This window comes from Pleurodeles waltl, chromosome 1_1, assembly GCF_031143425.1.
Source record: "Pleurodeles waltl isolate 20211129_DDA chromosome 1_1, aPleWal1.hap1.20221129, whole genome shotgun sequence".
NCBI lineage: Eukaryota > Metazoa > Chordata > Amphibia > Caudata > Salamandridae > Pleurodeles > Pleurodeles waltl.
The window spans coordinates 521,485,104-521,508,355 of record NC_090436.1 but is presented as its reverse complement, the minus strand read 5'-3'; the positions used below and the strand labels follow the sequence as shown (position 1 = coordinate 521,508,355).

General features: G+C 46.1%; 1 protein-coding gene across 3 annotated transcripts in view; it reads left to right on the top strand.

Moving 5' to 3' along the window:
- ARB2A (ARB2 cotranscriptional regulator A) overlaps positions 1-23,252 on the top strand; it is a 1,508,097-nt gene that overhangs the window by 656,631 nt on the left and 828,214 nt on the right. For all 3 annotated transcript variants that reach the window (XM_069225397.1, XM_069225389.1, XM_069225407.1), the window contains exon 8: positions 18,827-19,045. In XM_069225397.1, coding sequence (XP_069081498.1) covers positions 18,827-19,045 — 219 coding nt within the window. The remainder of the gene's footprint in view (positions 1-18,826; positions 19,046-23,252) is intronic.

Below are 23,252 nucleotides of genomic sequence, written 5' to 3'. Positions count from 1 at the left end.
TTCAGGGTCTTGGGGTGGGCTATTTTTCTAGCCCTCACTGTTTTCTTATAGTCCCAGCGACCCTCTACAAGGTCACATAGGTTTGGGGTCCATTCGTGGTTCGCATTCCACTTCTAGAGTATATGGTTTGTGTTGCCCCTATCCCTATGTGCCCCCATTGCATTCTATTGTAACTATACATTGCTTGCACTGTTTTCTATTGCTATTACTGCATATTTTGGTATTGTGTACATATATCTTGTGTATATTTGCTATCCTCATACTGAGGGTACTCACTGAGATACTTTGGCATATTGTCATAAAAATAAAGTACCTTTATTTTTAGTATATCTGTGTATTATGTTTTCTTATGATATTGTGCATATGACACTAGTGGTACTGTAGGAGCTTCACTCGTCTCCTAGTTCAGCCTAAGCTGCTCTGCTAAGCTACCTTTTCTATCAGCCTAAGCTGCTAGACACCCCTCTACACTAATAAGGGATACCTGGGCCTGGTGCAAGGTGTAAGTACCCCTTGGTACTCACTACAAGCCAGTCCAGCCTCCTACAGTCCTGTAAAGTCAGATGAAAGCCAGCTCAAGGTGCATCTGGCTTTATCGGCTGCTTCCCCCCCCCCCAATGTCTTAATAATTTAAATATGAACTGTCCCAACTTTATCCTTTCCTCACAGCCTTCAGTGTTTTAGTATGTGTGTGTCACCCTAAGACTATATACCTTATTAGAACATTGGAATGTTGAGAGTTCAATTGAAGACAATGGAATGGCTCCAGGCTTATAATGGCTGATATAAGTCTTCTGCTCCAACATTCCAATATTTGTCTTTCTGCTTCTCCCTTTTTTTAATTTGGAACATTCTACGCTTAGTGGGTGGAATGTTCTAATAGCATTTCTGCCTCAGTCTATCCTGGTTGTTAAAGGCCCTCACCCAGTTTATAAGCCCAACCCTGCTGCTGGGGCCTGTATCTGAAGTTCTGGGCATTTAACAACTGGTATAGCCCTCGGCAGCTGACTGTAAGGCTATATTAAATATTGATCTAGAGCGAGAGTTGACTTTGTTTTCCTTGCTGCAGGTAAAATTGCTTTTTAATGTTGCCATTGTATCTGCTTCCCTGCTGTTGCTAGTGTCCATATTAAGAGATTAACTTTAGTTCTCCCCCTCCCCAATTTACTAAATTGATCTCTTTGGCTTTAGTTGACCCTTTTTGACTGCGTTCTTCCCACCAGAGGGGGTGCATTGAATGTGTTTATCTCTGCTTAGTAGCGCAAAACAGTGCCCTTTTTAACTTGGTTTGGGTGGAGGACAAAACATAAAAAGCAGTTTTGAGAAGGGTGCGAAAAGTTGTGAAAGACACTGTAAACAGAGCGGGATTTTGCTTCAATGAGATTTCAATAACTAGTGAAGTGCGTCCCATAGAACTAAATCATCCACTTTCAGTCTGTCTGCCTTACAGTGGTTCTTGTGTGTAATAGGATGTACCTAATGGCGCAACACATTGAAATCAACGGGCGAGAAGCTGCACTGTATATTTCGCTCGAACAGATGTAATTTCTTTTGAGTTGGCAAGCACTTGATTACATAGAGCTTACCATTCTGAAGTGTATGCCATAATCAACTAAAGATTTGCCATTCGAGGTTCAAGTAAGAACCAAGCTGGTGAGGTTTTTAGATCAGTCGGATTGTTACTTGACCATTAAAAAATGCATACAGTGTATTTTTGATATACTATTTATCTATCTAGAAATAAAATCACATCCCACAAGCCTTCTTCTTATCCCCGAAAAAGACAATAATTAGAACAAACAAAATGTCAAGCATTTTTTTAAAGTGATCATTTTAGAATAATTGCAAAGCATTTTCCTCAAACATCTTAGTTTTTAAAGGATCTAGCCCACACAAAGGCATCACAAGATATCTCAAGGTGTCACGTTTACTTTTCTGTTCCCATTTTTTTAATTAGCAAGAGGGAAAGTGTTATTTGTCCATTAACTTGCATTGAAGTGAGGAATAGTTTAGAATACAGAACGATTAAAGTGGCGAAATATGACCAGATTTGAATATGAAGGACCGTACCACGCTAAATACCAGAATTCATTTCAATGAGCGTACACCTTGAAAATCTTCAAAATCGACTTAACAGCGAGTCAGGGTTTGCAAAAATGCCCTGACTTCTGCATGTACCTTTCATTAACCAAATAGCCAAAAATGGAGATGGAAGTTTTACAGTATTATTTTGAACAAACAAAAACTCAAAGTGTGGGCTTGAGGCAATAAATGTTTCACCCCTTCCCCGCCAAGGACGTAACGGTTACGTCCTTGGTTGTGGCGCTGAGGCGTGAAGGACGTAACTGTTACGTCCTGGTAGAGGTCCTCAGGAGAAGCGCTAGCGCTCCCTCGAGGGCCTCCCCCCCACCACCCCAGGGCAGGGCTCGAAGGAGATTGTGAAGCAATCGGGCTGCAGAAATGCCCACTAAACACCGGGGAATATGCATTTTTGGTGAAATTTGCATGAGGGGAGCGGGCCCTTGGGCAAGGGCCGCTCCCCAAGAGGGGCAGTTTTTAGAAGGCCTTTTCTGCCACCCCTGGGGGTGGCCTATTTTGATTAGGCCAATCTGCCCCCAAGAGGGGCAGAACCCACTAGACACCACAAATGTTTTTTTTTGTTTGTTTATGCTTGGTTTACTTATAAGGGGAGCGGCCCCTTAGGCAAGGGCCGTTCCCCAGTTGGGCAATTTATTATTAGGCCTTTTTAGATCAACCTTTTTTAATTAGGCAGATCTGCCCCCAGGGAGGCAGGACCCACTAGATACCAGGGAGTTTTTTTGTGTGTGTTATTGACATGAGGGGAGCGACCCCTTGGGCAAGGGTCGCTCCCCGAGGGAGCAAATTATCTTTAGGCCATTTTTGCCCCCCTTGTGGGCAGATCGGCCTATTTTTATTTGGCCAATCTGCCCCCACGGGGGCAGAAACAACTAGGCACCAGGGATGTTGTTTTTGTTTTTTTCACAGATGGGGAGCAACCCCTTAGACAAGGGTCGCTCCCCTCAAGGGCAATTTTATTTTAGGCCATTTCTGGGGGCAGATCGGCCTATTTTTCTTAGGCCAATCTGTCCTCGAGGGGGGCAGAAACCACTAAACACCAGGGATATATATTTTTTTTTTGCGTCAATTTTGCGCAAGGGGAGTGACCCCTTTGGCAGGGGTCGCTCTCCTGGGGTCAGATATATTTTAGGCCATTTCTGCCCCGGGGGAGGGGGGTACAGAAACCACTAGGCACCAGGGATTTTTTTTTTTTTGCACTAATTTCACGCAAGGGGAGCGACCGGTTAGGCAAGGGTCGCTTCCCATTTATTTTAGGCCATTTCTTCTCCCCTTAGGGGCAGATCGGCCAGAAACCACTTAGGCACCAGGGATTGGTGTGTGTTTTGTTTGGGGGGCAGCCCCTTAGGCAAGGGTCGCTCCCCAGGGGCGCACATTACTGTTGCCATTTAGGTTTGGTAGTTTTCCCTATATGGCTGCTGAGCCCAGGACCAAAAACGCAGGTGCCCTCCCTGCAAAATCTGGTAGTTTTGTATTTGATAATTTGAATGTGTCCACATAGTGTTTTGGGGCATTTCCTTTCATAGGCACTAGGCCTACCCACACAAATGAGGTACCATTGTTATAGGGAGGCTTGAGGGGGAATGCTGGATGGAAGGATGTTTTATGGCTTCTCTCAGATTCCAGAAATTTCCATCACCAAAATGTGAGGAAAAAGGTTTTTTTTTTTTTTGCCAAATATTGAGTTATGCAAAGGATTCTATGTAACAAAACCTGGTTAGAGTGCCACAAGCCACCCCATCTTGGATTCCCCTAGGTGTCTAGTTTTAAAAAATGCACAGGTTTGGTAGGTTTTCCTAGGTGCCGGCTAAGCTAGAGGCCAAAATCCACAGCTAGGCACTTTGCAAAAAACAGGTCTGTTTTCTTTGAGAAAATCTGATGTGTCCACGTTGTGTTTTGGGGCACTTCCTGCAGCGGGCACTAGGCCTACCCACACAAGTGAGGTACCATTTTTATCAGGAGACTTTGGGTAACACTGGGTGGAAGGAAATTTGTGGCTCCTCTTAGATTCCAGAACTTTCTGTCACCGAAATGTGTGGAAAAAGTGGTTTTTGTTGCCACATTGTGAGGCTTGCAAAGGATTCTGGGTAACAGAACCTGGTGAAAGCCCCACATGTCTCTCCATCTTGGATTCCCCGAGGTGTCTAGTTTTAAAAAAAATGCACAGGATTGGTAGGTTTCCTTAGGTGCTGGCTGAGCTAGAGGCCAAAATCCATAGCTAGGCACTTTCCAAAAAACAGCTCTGTTTTCTTTGGGAAAATGTGATGTGTCCACATTGTGTTTTGGGGCATTTCCTGTTGCGGTCCCTAGGCCTACCCACACAAGTGAGATACCATTTTCATCGGGAGACTTGGGGGAAGGCTGGGTGGAAGAACATTTGTGGCTCTTCCAAGATTCCAGAACTTTCTGTCATCGAAATGTGAGGAAAAGTGTTTTTTGCTTAATTTTGTGTTTAGCTTTCCGGGATCCAGCATTGGTTTCACACCCATTTCTGTCACTAACTGGAAGGAGGCTGAAAGCACAAAAGAATAGTAAAAATGGGGTATGTCCCAATAAATTGCCAAAATTGTGTTGAAAAATGTGGTTTTCTGATTCAAGCCTGCCTGATCCTGAAAGCTGGTTAGAAGGTGATTTTAGCACAGCAAACCCTTTGTTGATGCCATTTTCAGTGAAAAAACCACAAGCCTCCTTCTGCTGCCCTTTTTTCAAATTTTTTGGGAAAAAACAAACTTTTTACTGTATTTTGGCTATTTCTTGGTCCCCTCCAGGGGAACCCACAAGCTCTGAGTACCTCCAGAGTCTCTTGGATGTTGGAAAAAAAGGACGTAAATTTGGCTTGTGGTAGCTTGTGTGAACAAAAAAATTAGGAGGGCCTAAGCGCGAACTGCCCCAAATAGCCAAAAAAAAAGCCTGTCACCTGAGAGGGAAAAGGCCTCGCAGTGAAGGAGTTAAAAAATTACTAATAACTAATATCTTTACAGCAAGGGGGGGGCGGAGCTAGCTGGCTGGCAAGATGGCAGTCACTGAGTGAGGCTCTGCCGGACTTAGGGCACTTTTCGACATTTCTCCTGACGGAGCGGCGTGAATAGCGCTCCCCCCGGCTGGGAGATTCCTGGCTGGGACTGGTGCCTCTGTTGGTGTCGGGGCCCCGACTGCGGACGAGCCTTTGGGCCGCGAGGCGGAAGCGGGTCCGGTTGGTGTCGGGCCCGCGTGGAGAGGCACGCCTGGCCTGCGCGGGCTGCCTTGGGTTGCTGCAGGCATCCAGGGGGGGTGTTCTTTTGCCCCTGCTGGTGAGAGGTGCGTGGTGCGTGCTTCTGGGTGGGCGGTCTTGTCGGGCCGCAGCGCCCCTGAAAGACCTGTGCCTCTGGCGGCCCGCGGCCTGGTGCGGCCTTGCTGCTGGGAACGCACCAGTGACAGCGGGGCCTGTTCCGCCCTTGGGAGCGGCGGCGGAGTTGCCCGGGCCTGGTGTCGGTCGTCGGGGGCGTCCTTGGCGGCGCGGCCTTTGGAGTGTAGAGGCCCCGGAGTTTTGTGATAGAGGGGCCTCCTGTGCAGCGGAGTGCCTGGGCTTTGTGCTCCGCGGATGTGCGGGCTCGTCCTGGGCCTCCTGACGTCGGCCCCTGCTGGGAGGGCCTGGTGGCGGTGATCGCCGGCCGGATCGGGCCGGGGGGTGCGCAGGAGGTCTTATTTGGCGCATTTTTGGACCATCTTAGTGGACTGAGGCCCCTTTGGTCCGCTGCCGCCGCTGGTGGGGCCTGAAGGTGGTGACGGGGTGCGCCCTGGTGGTGGCGGCGGCTTGGGGGTGCTTCTGGGTGGCACCTTGCGCCATTTGAAAAGGGAAGGACTGACCTGGAGGATCCTTGGTGCCACCTTTGGCGTGTGCGGTCATTGGCTGAGGGGTCTTGCTTGGTTCTGGGGGCTCCTCAGTGGAACGACGCCTGGGCCCCATATTTTTTGTACTTTTTGTGTGGCCTGTCTGCTCCTTGATGATTGACGGCGTGATTCCAGTTGGGCTTGCAGTGGAACAGCTGTGGGGAAGGCGGACCCAGGGCAGGCCAAGCTGTCCATTGATGGGGGCAAGCGGAGGGGGGTGCCCCCTGATCCGCAGCCCGGAGAGGTGCAGACGGATGATGGGCCCTCGGAAACTTCTATTAAATCCATGTTTTTGGATCTTAAGTGCAGCTTGGCGGGCATTGATGCCATGCTGGATAATCTGATGGAGCAGATGGACCGCAGCAGGGCCCGGGTAGATGACCATGATGCCCGATTTGAACACCTTGAGTCGCACACATCGGAGATGGAGGATCAGCGGCAGGGTGAGAGAGAACGCTTGTTGCAGATGAAGCGGGTCCTGGAGGTCATCAGGAATAAAAATGAAGACTTGGAGGCGAGGTCCCGGCGCAATAACGTCAGGCTGGTTGGTCTTCCTGAGTCCACGGACATGGGCAGGATGGAGGATTTCATGGAGAGAATGCTTTCTGACTTGTTTCCTGGTGAGCTGTCTCGCATGTTGGTGGTCGAGCGGGCTCACCGATCGTTGGGCCCTAGGCCCCCTCCTGGGACTCCGCCGCAACCTGTTATTTTCCGTCTCTTGAATTATCGTGACCGAGACACTGTGTTGCGGTTGGCTAGAGAGCGGCGTCCGGTGATTTATAAAAATACGGAGCTCCATTTTTTTCCATACTATACTCCAAGCGTGCAAGCAGCGCGTAAGGCGTTTCTGCTGATTAAGCGCTCTTTAAGTCTGACTGCAGCTCGTTTTTCCCTCATTTATCCGGCAAAGCTTTGCATACAGCATGGGGGCACATTACATTTCTTTACGGATCGGAAGCTGGCGGCCAAATTTGTTAAGACGCTTCCACGGAGGGCTGCGGCTGGGGAGTCTGGAGATCCTGGCTCGGAGCGAGCGAACCTTAGTGACACTGATTGACTATTTTTGGCCCTGTGGCACTATTGGGCCCTTGTTTCTGTAAGGTGTCCTGCTGCGTTGCCCTGTGTTTTTCCTTAAGAGCTGCTGTGTCGGTTTATCTGTTACTTTGGCCCTTTGTCCCTTCCTGCCCATCTGCGTTGCGGATGGGCTGGACGGCTCGACTCGCGCTCCATGGATGAGTCCCTTTGCTCTGCTATGTTGTGGGATTCTGATCCCTTTGGTTGGGAGATGGGGGGGGGGGTTCTGCTTTGGCTCGTTTGGGGGGTCTGCGTGGGTGGGGGTGGGTCTGTGTTTTGGCTCGTTGTCTCTTTGACGTTTGGATTTGTTATTATTGTCTATTTGTGATGCTTGAGTCTGTTTGGCGGCGGTGGGTGGCTCTGTGGCGTGGCGCATGGAAATGTTGCTGTGAAGTGACAGGAGATAATGATGGTGGTTAATTGCTTGACTTGGAATGTGCGTGGTTTAAATGATCAGCGTAAGGTGCGTCTTATGTCCGCTTACATTCCGCGCCATCAGATTGATGTGTGTATGCTTCAAGAGACTCACCTGGAGGCCTCCACGTTGAATCGGCTGAAGGCCGGGTGGATTGGTGAATGCCATGGAGCGGTGTACTCGAGATATGCTAGAGGGGTGGCGATTTTGTTGCGTAAGGGGCTGCAATGGCGTACGCACTGGGCGATAGTGGACCCGAATGTACGTTATGTGCTGTTGAGTGGGACACTACTAGATAGGCCTTGCCGGCTGGTGTCGGTCTACGGCCCTAATGGTGATGACTCTGTTTTTTTCAGTGAGGTGTGGCGCCTGGTTGAATCAATGGGGGTTGTGATTTGGGGGGAGACTTCAATGTGGTTTTGGATCCGGAGAGGGACCGGGAGAGTGCAGCTAGGTCCCACACTCTGCTTCTGCTGCTACCTTGATGAGTGACGGTGGTTTAACTGATTTATGGAGGGCTAAGCATGGTGATCGAAGGGAGGGCACGTGTGTCAACTATGTGCATAATAGTTGGTTCCGTTTGGACCAGTGGTTGGGAACTAGAGATGTAGAGATGTAGATGCAGTCGGTGGCACATCTGGCCCGGACCCTTTCGGATCATTCCCCGGTTAAGCTGCAGCTGTCGATCCCTGGGATCCCAAGTACTGCGTTTGCTTGGCACTTGCCGCGGCGGGCCCTGCGGGATGAGGTGTTTCGCAAGGAGATTCGTGCAGCCATCCTACATTATTTTGCTGAAAACTCTGGATCGGTTAGCTCAGCTGGAATGCTGTGGGAGGCCTTTAAAGTGGTTATTCGGAGAGAGTGCCTTTCCAGGCAACATGGTGTGCTCCGCTCTCTGCGCCGTGAGTTAGCAGGGCTGGAGCTGCAGATAGCGGAGCAGGAGAAGAAATTGGTGTAGGATTGGGCTGGTGAGACTTTGGCAGCCGTACGCGATGCGGTCTCGCGATTTGAGGAGGCCTCCCAGCGGGAAGTTTGTTTTTTAGGGCGATACGCTAGAGCCCGGCGTTACGGGGAAGGGGACAGGGCGGGTCGAACACTGGCGAACTTGCGGTAGTTGTGAGTCGTACCGCCCGCTTTCCATGATTAATGTGGATAACAAAATTCTGGCTAAGCTGTTGGCGTTGCAGTTGAGGCAGCTGATGTCACGCTTGGTGCTCCCGGATCAGTCTGGATTTGTACCTGAGCGGTCAACGGCGCATAATTTGCATACGTTTTTTGCTGTTCTGGCTGGCCTTGCAGCGGAGGATGAGGCGGTGGCGGTGTTTCTCGATGCAACAAAGGCGTTTGATTCTTTGGCATGGCCCTATCTATTTGAGCTGTTGGGCAGGATGGGTATCAGTGGCCGCTTTATAAAATTGATTTGTTTGTTGTACACGATCCAGTTGCGAGGTTGCGGTTGAACGGCTGTATTTCGCCCCCCTTTGCTGTGGCCCGGGGGACTCGTCAGGGGTGCCCCTTCTCCCCCCTACTTTTTGCTATAGCGATGGAGCCTCTGGCGGCCTACTTGCGGCAGCATCATACTCATAGGGGGCTTCAGTTCAGGCAGCGTCCGATTTTAATTTCAATGTACGCGGATAATATTGCGCTGTACGTGCGGGAGCCTGGTGCGAATCTGGATGCCTTGCTCACTGAGGTTGTCCGTTTTGTTGTTTTTTCAGGCATAACGATGAACTGGTCTAAATCGGTCGTGCTTCCCCTCACGTGCGGCACGGCGCGCGTTCGGTCGCTTTATCCTATTGACTGGGCGGATGGCCCGGTTCATTATCTGGGAGTTTGGTTGAGTTGTGATGCGGAGACCCTTTGGACGGCCAATTTTTGCAAATTAGTGGCTTGGTTGTAAGATAGAATGGAGGTGTGGCGTTCGTTGCCGCTCTCGCTTCTTGGATGCATTGGCCTGGTCAAGATGGTTGTGTTGCCAAAGTTTCTGTATCTCTTTGTTAACCTTCCATTGGTGCTAAGTGCGAGTTTCTTGCGGAGGCTTAGATCGGCTTTGGTTCGGCTAGTGTGGGCGGGCGGGTGTCCCCGGATTTCCTGGGAGAAGCTGACGCTGCCGTTCGAGATGGGGGGCCTTGCCGCCCCGGATCTGGAGCTTTATTATTATTGTGGGCAGGCTCATGTTGCGTATTTTTTTATGCGGCCTATTAGATATTTGCCTCATCTTGCGGCCGAGGATGACGCAATTTGGCCAGACCGGCTGCTGCGGATTCTTGGATGTGTGACCCGGACTCGTTCCAGGGCGGTGAACACGGTTGCGTGTACTTCTGGGGCTTGGGCTGCATTGGTGCGCCAGTCGGGGATGAGTAAACCCTTTGCTCCTGCGATGCCAGTGTTGGACGTTGCTGATGAGAGGATGTCTCACGACGTACGACTGAGGGAGTTTCTCATTGACTCAGAGCTGTCCTTGTTGGGGGACTGGTTTGTGAATGAGCGGCTGATTTCGCTGGAGGAGGCTTTGCGGCCCAGAGCTGATACTGGGCTACATAGGCTGTATTTACTTCGCGTATATGCGATGCTCCGTGCGCGATTTACTGGCCTTCCGTTGATGCCTAAGACCTTTCCGGCGCTGGAATTGCTGTGGCGCGCACAGTCGCCGCGGAGGCTTATTACAAAATTGTATGGATGCTTGCAGGAGCAGCGACAGGCAGTGGTGGAGGCTGCTAAGGTTAAATGGGAGAGGGATGTTGGAGAGGCTATTACTGAGGCTATGTGGAAAAGCTGCTGCGCCCACATGAGAGCCCTGTTGCCTAATTATAGGCTGCGGCTCATACATTTTAAATTTCTACACCGTTTATATAATACCCCTTGCGGCCTGCGAGATATGGGGCTCCGTGAAGATATCAATTGCGAGCGATGTTGCGCCCCGAATGTGGACTTATTACATCTGGCGTGGAACTGTGGAGAGGTGCGCTCCTTTTGGGGAGAGGTGCTGCATGTGATAGCCAGTGTGACTGGCTTGGATCTGCCTTTTTATCCAGTGTTGGCGTTGCTTGGGTTTCTGGATGGGGTCCCGTCGGACTGGAGGCGTCTGGTGGGCATGTTGCTCTTGCTGGCGAAGAGAAGAGTGGCGATGTGCTGGGGGCGGGGCCGAGTTCCGCAGAGGTCTGATTGGCTACGTGATGCTGCGTTTTGCCAGGAGCAGCTATCACTTTTTTGGGAACTGGCTCCTGCGCGCTCTCGCCCTAGAGACATTTGCGCACCCTTCTGAGCCTTTTTGGAGTCCCAGCGTTGACATGGGAAGACTTGGGGGATGCGCATGGACGCACCCATGGTTGGTTGCCTTGGATGCTGTTCCTTGCTGTGTAATATATGATGTATGATGGATGCTCCTGCTATTTGAGTCTGCCCTGCCACCTTCCTTTGTATGTTATTGTGTTTGTTGTGGCGTTGCGCCTGGAGAGCTCTCGCATTCCTATTATTTCTAGGGGTGTGCTTCATGTTTCTACTCTGCTCGATATATAAGGGAGGCCACTTGGATTGGCGGACTTGGACATGATGGGTTCTTCGATTTAAAGAGTTTTATCTTGGCTTCCCTCGCGATCCCATGTGCACACTGAGGGGATCCTCCTGTTATGACTTCAGCTCCCAGGCGACTGTTGTTGTCTTATTGTAAAATTGTATAAATAAATAAAACTAATATCTTTACAGCAAATCTTCTTGTGCCTCTCTTTTTTCTTTTCTTTGCCACAACTAAGCCATTTGGGAGAGAACATGAGAAGCACGGCAGAAGAGCACCACTTGCGGTAAAGGCCTTTATCATGAAGTTGAGGTTATTTATTTTTTATGACATGAAGTCTGCTTCTAAGCACACTGCCACACAGAAAAAACATAAACATGTTCACAAATACCATACATATAACACCAGGGAGCATTATTACACAATACTAACATAAGGCAGTTGGAAACTACTTAGCCCCCAAGGTGCATGTAAGTTCTAAATGAGATTCAGTGAAACGAATATTAGCTGCATCACAGGATTTGGTGTTTCTGCACCAGTTGTCTGCTGGAAAATTGTTCCATTGTTCTACATTCTGTGCATCATGATCTTTTTACCGCTATACTTTGAGCCGCAGGATTTTTGAGGGTGTCAGTCAGGCATAGTGAGAAGTTATCAGAATCTGCGACGAGACTAGTACAGAGTCATGGAAGTCATATAGTATAGGTATATTATGTTTTTATTCCGTTTTTTAATTATCTAGTGTGAGAAAAAAACACGGTGGCATTCTGTAACCCACATCACACCTTAAAGTCTGTATCCTGGTAGGGTGTTATAATCCTAGCATTTCAGCTGACAAATACATCTAATGGCCCCATTCTGGGCTTTATGGAGCTGGGTAATTGTTTTATCGGGGAAGGCTGAGTATGCTGTGTTGGAGACAGTAGATAAGATGTCACAATTGCTCACACTTGGGTAATAGCTTTGTGCTTGAGCTGCTCCAATGCATTGCAGCTTATTGAGATGATAATGTGCTGTTATTGCAATGGTCCAGGCCTGAGATGTGAAGGCTAATTCTCTTGCAAGCAAAACAACGAACAAAGCCGGTTCACACATTCTCAGACAAATTTAGTTGTGGATGTCCTGTTTGTCAGTTGTGTACCATATGTGCGTTTCATAATGAACGGTGCCAATGGGTCATATTACAAAAGTTGGCTTACACAAAAGGCAGGGTTCTAGTGAAAATGTAAAGCTCTTCTTTAAGTTGTCAGTTTTTCTTGGACCGTTAGATATATCAGTGAATAGAGGTGTTGGAACCCCTGATATTCTTCTTTGCCGGCACTTGCTTCTGTTTTAAAACAGCAAAAAGAAGGGAAATATAAAGTTTCCTAGCTTTAGTAATAGAAAGTTCTATTCTATGAAGGACACGTAGGCAAGGATTATGGTATTCTTTCTCCACTTTTTTGAACGGCATCCTTAACAGTAGAGAAGAAAACTTCCTTTCCCATATATCCCAGGGACGAAATAACCAGGCCTAACCAGTCAAGGGTCAGTCTCCATAATATAGCCATTCTTGATGTTTAGGCTCCCTCTTTCTTCGTACAACCAAAACCTCCGGTTTCACTGTGTTAATTCCTGCTTGAATCCACCAATCCCTGGAAGAACAAGTACATTCTTGGATATTTTTCATCTGAAACCAACAACCTCAAAGCAATCATATGCCGACTATATACCAACATCGCAATATATGACAAGTGCAATTTGCCTCTCAACCATAATGGTGACCATGCGGATGTCTATCAAATCATCTGTCACATCAGCTGAAGGGTGGGGGTGGGGGAGATTGGAGAGGGGGCAAAAGTTTCTTATTCGCTTCTGTGTCCTTAAAAGAATTGAAACTTTCTGTTACTAAAACTCGGAAATGTTATATTCTCTATCAGTTCTGGAGGCGAGGATTATGCTAATTCAAAGCTTATTGATGACCAATGAAGTCATGTTAATTGCTGGTTTGAAATAGAACATTTTGAATGTAGATTCAGATGATCAGTCGGCTGCATGCAAATTATCCTCCAGCCTAGACCACAAAGGGACATTTTTGGAAGCCATGGCACCTCTCACAGAGTGCACATCAAAAACGCATGTGTCTATGCCAGCCTCTTGCTTGACATACTGCACCCACTGGGCTATATTGCCGGAAGACACAGCTTTATTTGGCTTACAAAGTGAAATGAGGAGTTGAGGTTCTCCCCGCAGGGCGAACTTCCTCCGTGATAGCCTCATAGGCCTTAATGCATGCAACCACACAAAGCTTTGGCGTTTTGGGAATTGCGAGATAGGGCACAATTCTGGCATTACATTTCGTCCACCTTGAAATATGGAAAGTAACCCTGTCAGGGGTAAATACTCTACCTGTAACATACAGTGCTCTCACATCTGATACCCATTTACAGGATATCAGGCATCACAAAATGGCCAACTTACCAGGTAACTGTTTCACAGAAAGATATTTATTCTGTGGCCATGAGAGGAAAAGATGGAGAACTTTGTTCACATCCCAGAGTGTAGAATAGCTTGGTTCCGGAGGAACTAATAACCTGATGCCCCTCATCATTTTCCTGACTAGCAGGTGCTCCCCGACAGGGAACCTTCAACAAGGATATGTCCTGCTGAAAAGGTGGATCGGAAGGTATTTACTGACCAGTAGGCCAGCCCTTCCGACACTATCGCTGAACAAGAAGTTCACAATGTGGATGACACAGTATCCTCTTCCATTGTACACTCCAGTTTAGCCAAGCAGAGCAGTATCATTTAGTTGTTCCATCTGGCTACTCCCTGGACAAGAGACATTCAGCTTCCTCTGAAAGTCATCGGACTCCCCATCGAGCCCTGTGACCCTCCACGCTATGAGGCGAAGGACCCGTCAAGATCATGAGGTGAGGATTCCCTGGATTGTCCAGAAAAAAAAACACACTTGTGGGGTAAAAGGATTGGAATATCCCAAGAAAGTCCCATGATCATTGGAAGCCAAATGTGAGACCCCCAGAAGGGCATAACTACCACTAGATCTGCCTTCTGCCGCCTGACTTGTGCTGACAATCTCATGAGCTTGATGTACAGAGCGAAGGCGTACTCCTTCACCAGACTCCAGTCCTGAAGGAATGCATCGGTCGCAGCGGATCTGGCCGCCAACCGAAGAATTTGTTCACGTGGTGGTTCAGGCAGGAGGCAAACAGATCAACTGAGAATGGGATGCTATTTCCATGCGCTGAAATCTCTCAGGTGTCTGGAATGCCAATTGGCTACTTGGTTGGATTTTCCAGGGAGGTATTCTGCTGTCACCGATATGACGGTCCAGGATATACTGCCAGAATTCCTTGACCACGTCTGCCAGCAGCTTGGATTGGGTGCCCCCCAGACGGTTGATGTAACAGATCGCCGAGACGTTGTCCATCTTCAGCACTACGCAACAGCTTGCCTTGTCTATCGTCCAGCAACACACTGGAAACTACATTGCCAGCAAATCCAGGCAGTCTATATGCATGTTCTGTTAATCGGAAGACCACTTTCCGCCTGTGGATACAATTACACATCTGGTCTCCTAGCCTGACCTGCTGGCATCTGACTCTTAAGATGTTTGGGCTTGAACCGAAGATTGCCCTCCAATTCCACACCTCCATCTAGGAAAGCCACCACGTCATTTCTTCTTGTGCATCTTCCGACAGCTGCACTGACTCTGAGTACTTGAAGCCGCTGCACAGATGGAACACTTTCAGCCACTGAACTGTCGCAAGGATGCGGTTTCCCTGGACAGAGTCTTCCTGAGTACATGACGGATCATGGTCCTCTTTTTGGTCGGCAGACTCAGGGTGGACTCTCTGAAGTCTGTGATGAAGGTCAGAAACATGATGCATTGTGCTGGGGTCAACAAGAGCTTCTGTTTGTTGATCATGAGGCCCAGGCTTTCCAATAGATCCACTGCAATCTGAAGCTGGTGCATTACCACCTGAGGGCACTGGTTCATCAAGACGTTCAAATGCATGCCCTGGCTGCGAAGAAGTTCCACCACTGGCTTGAGTACCTTGGCGTAAAGCACCATGGTGCAGGCGACAGGCCAAATGAAAGGGTTTGTGTCGTTACACGAACTGCAGGAATCTGTGAGGTGGGGGGAAAACCACAACTGTCGGGTATGAGTCCTTGAGGTCCAGTCTCACCAACCAGTCCCCTGGCCTCAGCAGATCTTGTAGCAGATGGATGCCTTCCATCTTGAAGTGGCAGTGTACCACCCACTCGTTGAACTACAGGAAATTTATGATTGGGCGATGGCCACCATCCTGTTTTTCCACCAGGAATAGATTGCTCAGGACCCCTTTGGGGTGGAGACTGGTTGGAACGACCGACCCTTTGTGTAGTAGCTCTGAGATTTCTTGGTCTATTAGAGTAGAATTCTTTTGAGAAAAAACAAGAGTATTGGGTCTGAAAACCTGGACAGGGGTCCCCAGAAATTCTGTTTGAAACCATTGGGCCAGCGGTAGTAGCCAAGCGTCAGATGTCAAAGCCCGTTAATTGTCTAAAAACCGAGCCAAACACCCTTCCACCTTTAGTTGGGAAGAAAGGCGAATCCTCACCTAGGGAAGGTCTCTGGGCCCCACGGCCACCTCCTCTGGCCCCATGGTTATTTGGAAGCACCAAGATGGATAGAAGCTACTGTACTTCGCTTGAATCTGTCACTGTCCCTGACAAGATCCTTGGTCTTTCTGGAGCGATGTATGAGAAACGACCGGATGATCACTCCCTGCCACATCCACCCCTACTCAAAAACCCTAGAGGAAAAAATCGTTTTGATAGAGGTCTGCGCCTTATCTTAGCAGTTAAAAGTGGCGATGAATCTACCCTGCTCCTTACTGCAAGGTTCATCAAACAGTTCGCCATGGGGCCTGCCTTCGATGTTGCTAAATCACCCAGCTTGGGGTGGACTTTAATCGCAGAGAGCTATGCCGTCTGCAAACGTAGAGCACTTCACATTACCTAGGAAGATCACCAGTCTTTGTGCTCAGCCTGAGATGAGTTCAGGAGATATCAGTGACCCTTACTGTTTAACATTCTCAGCCATATCAAGAATCTTGGTCAGGAGTCCCGTAATTTCAAGCAGTTTATCCTGGCACGACTGGCAGTATCGGTCAATGCCTGTCTGGGGGTTAGGAATGCACGTGGCCAAAAAGGTGGACATGGAGGCATCAATTTCAGGGGTGAACACTACCTTCCCCTCAAGAGGGGCACGGACGTTCCCCCCGCAGGTGGGCTTGGACCTCTTTTTCCAGTGGAATATGCAGGCACCCCACCTTGGAGGTGTCCACCTTGTTACTCAGGAGCTTCATAGGAGATCTGGGATGCAAGTGGGCGTCGGTGTCCAGCATGTCCACTACCAAAGTGCCCAAGTGGGACCCAGGGCTTGACCTGGGTTGCAGTTCCTCGTCTGTCGAGGGCTGCCACAGTCTAGAAGGACCCAGTTCAGCATCAGACTCACCCTGTGAGTCATCATCCTCCCCTAAGGGGTTGGGAGCATTCAGGGACAAAGGAAAGGCCTCTGCATCCACAAATTGGGGTTTTGAGTGAAAGAAAGCCTGTTTAAGGTGTTCAAATGCATCTGTGTATACCCTCTCCTCATGGGGTCTCTTAGGTGACAGTGGCTTGTGTGGGTGTTCCCCTGGGGCCCGTTGGGGCTCTTGGCGTGTTTGCACCTGGTGCTCAATCTTTAATTCCAGCAGTTCCAGGTTTGAGAAAGTACGTACTGGGTAGAGGCATCCACGGCCTCATGAAACTCATTGACCAATGGCAAAGGGAGGAGGATTCTTCCTCCATGTACATGGTAATGACTGCCTGCATCAGGGCTTTTGTGGCGCTAGGGGGGCATAGCAGATGGTGAGAGTAATACTCAGTAGAGGTGGGGCCAAGAACCTCGTGATATAGTAGAGCTGCAGCCTGGGCCGGTCCCTGTACCCAGATGGACTTGCTGCCTCCCTAGCAGTTGATATGTCCCATACAGACCTGCTCTTGCAGCCATAGCGGTCAACGCATAAAATAGAAACACCTGAAGTGAAAATCCTTCAATTACAGCCCCATTACAATGGGCATCTCACTTCAGGCTGCCTGCGGGGAAAGGTGAAGGGCAAGGCTCAGCTGCGCTCACGTCGGGTAGCTTACTGTTCTGAAGGAGATTCGGTGTGCAGCAGCCGTGGAGCCAGAGGCAAGCCTCTATGGTATGAGAGTGCCCAGGGGTGGCCTGCGTCACCAACCGCAGTTGCGCGGCCCCGGACAGAGAGAGAAGCCCATGTCAGGATCGCTGTAGTGTGATCCTGCTGGCCCTGTTAGGGAGGAAAAAGATATTAGACCTTTAAAGAATGCAAAAAGGGGTTAGAGCCTTCAAGAACAATGCACAAATACATTCACAATAATGAGAACTGTCCCAATAACACTCCAAAATTAAAGAGCTAAGAGAACACTTCACTGCGTGGCTGCTGAGCAACGAAGAAAGAGGACGCCTAAACATTAAAGCTGTACTTTATTATGGACACTGACACTTAATTGGTTATGTTTGAATATCCCTCCCTGGGATTTCTGGGAAAGGAAGTTATTTTCTCTGTTGTTAAGGCTGCTATTCAATAAGGTGGGAAAAAAATACCATAATCCTTGCCTCGGTCCTGACAAATAATTATATATAGTTTCTTTGAAGCTCATGTCATTTTCATATTAGGTTAATTATTGAAGTATGCACAAAAGGACTGTATATATATTTATATATTTGTCTAGGTGATTCTTCACATGCAGCAGATTCAGGATATGAAGAAGAATGTCAATGTAAGTGGTGGTTTAGAATCAAATAGAAATGACGCAAGCGTCTGGCATAGAATTTAATGTAGTAATGTAAAACCTATAGGTATTTGGGGCCAGATGTAGCAAAGGCTTTTACCCATTCAGTGTCTCTGGGAAAATTCGTTGGTACATATGGCCCTTGATTCGTTACTGTTTACTATGATTATTGACACTTTTTCAAATGAAGGTACTTTACCTTCAGTAAATGTAGTTATTAGTACACATTTTCTCATTTGTAGCCTTAGATCTCGTCTTTGAGTGCTAGCCTCATAAGAATGTAGATTTTCCGTTTAAAGACACATGTCAAGGTCTGAAGGTGCCAGTTTGCTATCCCCATTCAGTTAACCTGATTATGTATAAATGGGCACAAGTTTTCCATAAAATTTTTTGACCTTGGAAAATGTTAGTTTGGACTTTATGATTATGGCATCAGCGAGAATATCCATGACCATGCTTGTTATAGTTGAACAATTGATTTATTTTTAATAAAAGAGAAAATGCAAATATAAATGAGAAGTACACGCTTATGTTGAGACTGCCTTAAACATTGGGAGTGGTATCAAGTATATTTTTAATAGTTTAAGATAGCAGGATTTTAATTAGTGACAGTAGAACATTTTTTTTTAGAATTAAAAGTCTCAACTATAAAGAAAGTTTTATTACTAAATTTACATAGGGATACTTGTTACTAAATGTACAAGGGATGCTTGTTCAATGCTTACACTATGAAATGCCCTTGATCTATTAAAGTATTCCAACAAATTGGTGCAGTTTAAAAACCTACAGAACTTTGTGTGTATTGAGCACAGTGCACCTTTTCAACAATGTTAGAGCTTGTGACTAGTGTAAGCCTTCAATTAACCTATTGTAAATTCGTTTTTTGCTTCTTTTTCTGAAAACATTCTGGTCAGTAAAGCATGTTTTGTATGAAGCACCAACAATTGTTGTTTGAAGAGTAAGATCCATCTACCATGCTTAATATTTGACACATTGTCTTTGTGAAACAGGAAGGGTACGCAGTGATAGTGCTAAATCCCAACGAAAACTATATCGAAGTGGAGAAGGTAAAGCCCACAGCACAACCATTTACGGACAGCTTTGACGAACCTGCAGAGAAGAGAGAGAAGAAAGAAAAAATTCTAAAAGAAACAAAGAAGAGGAGAGACTTTTACGAAAAGTATCGGAATCCCCAAAAAGAGAAGGAAACTATGCAGGTGTACATCAGGGTAAGCTCATTTCGGAACCATGCAACTCTTCAGTGCCCCTTCCTGTTAGTCATCTCTTTGTTTGTAAAGCACACTGGCATATTCAAGTGCTTACTAAAATGTAGACTTCATCTTTCTGTAGAGCACTGGATCTGACCAGGGTGTCCGAGCTTAAGTTGTTTTCTAGACGTTTTGCAGCATTTAGTTTGTTGGCCTCTGCCGTCAGATGAGCAGTTAATTTATTCAAAATGTTGGCCTGGGGATTGAGGAGAGACTCTTTATTTTAGTGGTGCTTGTTGGAATATTGTAATATGTTAAGATTACTTGATCAACAAAAGATTCGAGGCACATGTAACATTTTTTATCATAGCCATGGATTTGATAACATTAACAATCGTGTGGATTGTGTAAGCTGTATTTATTTTGTTGTTGGCCCTTCCCTTTCATTCAAAAAAATTCATGCATATCTTTCTGTTCCCACGTCATTTTTTTCAGATTAAGGCATTAATTGGGAAACCAAAATGTTTTTTTTTTTTTTATTCTTATGCTGTGATCTACATTGCTGATCCCAGCCAGGTACAATCACTAGAGGCAAACAGAAGGCTGCAGCCTAGGCAATGCAGGGTCAGGGCAGGTGCAAATGTTTTTTCTTCAGCCATGAAATAATGCATCACAAAAAAGCAGTATTGTTTTCCACGTTCTGTTAACATATCTGTTCAGTAATGAATTCTATTTTTATGCACGCAGTAGATGCTTCAGAAGATTGAACGTATACCAGGTTTATTCGCACATTTTCATGGTGCGTTGTTGTCAAAGCACGGGCGCCATCAACAGAAGGAGTAGTGGGAGTCCAAAAGCTACTGAATGTTGCCAGTGCTGCATTTCATTAATTAAAATTAACACTTTGATTTGTGCATTTTTTTTCAGTATTATTGCAAACACTCTAATGCATGTTTTATGAACTACTGCAGTGTAGTCCACTGTTGTAAATAATGGTGCATTGCAATAGGCCTCCAATATGTAATATATTTGTATTTGCTAGTTTTGCTATTCCCCATGTTTATGTCACGCGTTTCTTTTGTATAACGTTAATCTGCAGATAACCAAATAATTTTTGCGTCCGTTTTTGTCCACCAGGGTATTGCTCATTACTATGGGCTTTGGGTTATTGGTTGAAAGCTTACATGCAGCCTACTGATCGTTGTTTGGAATGGCCTTTGTGTTAGTGAAAATTAATCTTCAGTGCCTTTTGAAAAGGTAGCTTTCCAAATAATTTAATGCCTATTTTTAAGAAAACCTTGAATTTTACTTACACTGCTGCTCAAGGATATCAAACGCTGTCAAATATTGCTGCAGCACGGGTGTTAAACATGACATCACCACTCACACTAGGGCTTCTTGCAGATGCCTTAAGACTTGTCCGAAAAAGAGCAGAGATGTCATCTCTCCTCCTGTGCTCCGAGATTCTGTTACGCACGTTTCAGTTGCTTTAAATGCATTAAAATAATACAGATGTATTTATAAAAGTCTACAGAACCGTCATTTGTGAGCAGTTAAAGAGCACTGAAGGCCACCTACATTTGGTATTTCAGTTGTGTATTAATTACTACTTGGAAGATGGCCTTTGCTGCATTGTGCTCACCTTTATAGTTCAGTGAGATTTCTGAAAGGCGACAGAGAGGGGACATTTTAAAACCGTTAATAAATATTTAAAGTAGAATAGTTTAAAATGGGGTAGTGAGTAAACGTTGCCCTTGATCTTTCCCTTGCTGGCTTACTTAGGACGGATTCAATCAATGCTCTCATATCATTCATGCTGTCTTTTTCCAAGTCGGAAAGTCTTACCCTGCTGTACATTTGGGGCGCTATTGTTAGTTTTAGAAGTTCATGTCATTCAAATAGATGTTAGGCTTCGCGCATCTGAACAGTTTTTTGTCAAACGTGGTTCAGAAATGTTCCCTATAACAGGTGAAATGTTGTACAGATTTTACAGATTTTTCTGATTAGTATCTGTTAACTCCAGAGCAGGGGCCTAACCGAAAGCTGATGGAGCACGATATAGGGTGAAAGCCAAGCATGGTGATTTAATGACGAAGACCCCTGGGTTTTAATTCAATTATTTAGTGATTATAAACCGATTTTATTACTTGTTTTTCTTGTGATCCGGGGAAACGGATTACATATTCTTGTCTGTTTTTCTGGATGTAAATTAGGATGTACATAAGGAATTATCTTGTTTCACAACACTTCATTTACTCGTTAACAAATAGCAAGGATCTCAGCACCATGTTTGTTGGGAACTGCTGTCTGTACCACCATTGGGCAGTCGTGTGTTTTAAGGTTAAACATGGGAATTTCATTCTTAAACTAAATGAACAAAGGATGGAATACTGACTTGTAGACTATGTTGTGCACCATTATGCGGTAGAAGGTGTCCTTTTAATAATAATCTGCTTTCTTTTCTCAAGCTACTACAGTGCTCAATTTGTAAAAGAATAAGTGCTGGGACGTTCCACCTTCATTCCCCTTTGAGTGTTTTTCTCTTGCCTGCTCTGGATCAAGGTTTTTTGAGGGAAAATAAGTGAGGTTTCCAAAAAATGAGTGCGGGAGGGCGCCACCTGCAGTCACTGGCTCAAATGAAGCACTGGGCTCCCACTATTTTCATTAATGAACTAAATAATTCTTTTTTGTTTTTATTCTATTAAGGTAACTCGTTTGGTCTGTGCAATAATCAGTCTTTTATTTATGCTCAACAGTAGAGGCTCCCCAATACAGTTTGTTGTAATTCTCATTCTTTTGCACAAAGAAAATATGACACAAACTTTATAAACGGTTTGATCAGTTTGGTATTAATCGGTGGCAGAAACAGAACCAGTGTAGTTATTCAACCGGAATTATAATGAATATTGGGTAAAGTCGTAAACCATGTTTTTTTCTTCATGTTTTGCTGCTGGTGCAAACTGCATTTTAACTTGCTTAAGAGACGCAGCACAGCGGTGCATTATGGGCTTTGAGCTCGATTTTCAAATATCATACCTGCAGACTCACTATGCTTACTCATACGATTCCCATAACTTTTCGAGTGTTGTATCGCGCTCTACTGGAGTTCTCTTCGAAACGTATGATATGTCACAAATTCCTAGGGTTGCTAATGTAAATATTTCCACATGCTGAAATGTAGGAAGTTTACATTTCCACGCGTGGGAATGTCACTCTTGAGTGCATTTGCACTGCTAATTTTTCCTTTTTTTCTTTCTCCATTCTTGAAATATTTTTCCACCTGCAAAATCCCTCATCCAAAACTTAAACTTATTTTAAAAGTGTCCCCTCATTTTAATTTTCAGAAAATTATGTTTGCAGTCTACAGAGTAAAGCTAGATTGGGAATGTGCCTTGGAAAAGTTGGATACATTTTTTAATTTTCACCTGTTGGTATGTATATACCCCTGAACCCCTCCACGTGAAACCTCTTTTCCGCCCCATATTGGCTCTGGAGAATGCTCCCCCTTTCATGTGTCATACTGCTATAAACATTGAGGCATGTCTCTGTAGATTTTGATTTTAGCCTCAGTAAGCACAACGATCATACATGTTCCCTGATGGTTCTGGTGTAATAAAAAACAATTACAAGAGCAACCCAGAATGTTCACATGAACCTGGGTTCAATTATCACAAAACACATATTCACGTGAATCTCATTTTCTGTCATTTTATTGTAGCAGAAATATCTTGCTTCTTAATCACTGCACAATTCCTGGATAAAGATAAAAATCATCTGTTATAAATATCTGAAATTGGTCCACAAACTCCAATACCAAGACATATGTAACAACACAAGTTTATTAAAATAAGAAAAACATAACTTGTGAAGAGAAGTGGTGAAATAATGTGCTCCTCAAGTGAACAAGAGACACCACAACAGTGGGCAATAAAAGAATCACTAGTATTTCTGTAATTCTTGGTGTATCTCAAAACACACATCCTCTTATTGAATTATGAAGTACATATGTCAATACAGTGATTTATCAATCACATCACAACACAACAAAGGAGGTTTCTCAGTTCAGGCTGTCAACGATGCTGCAACCCTTACACATGGTACCAGGGTCTTCACAGGACAACAATGACCTGGGGAATAGCAGTTCTTACAATGTAGACAATTAAAGGACCTCATTTTGGTGAAGGTTTAAGGTATCCATGTCCAGCCCAACATGGTGCAAAAGTCACCT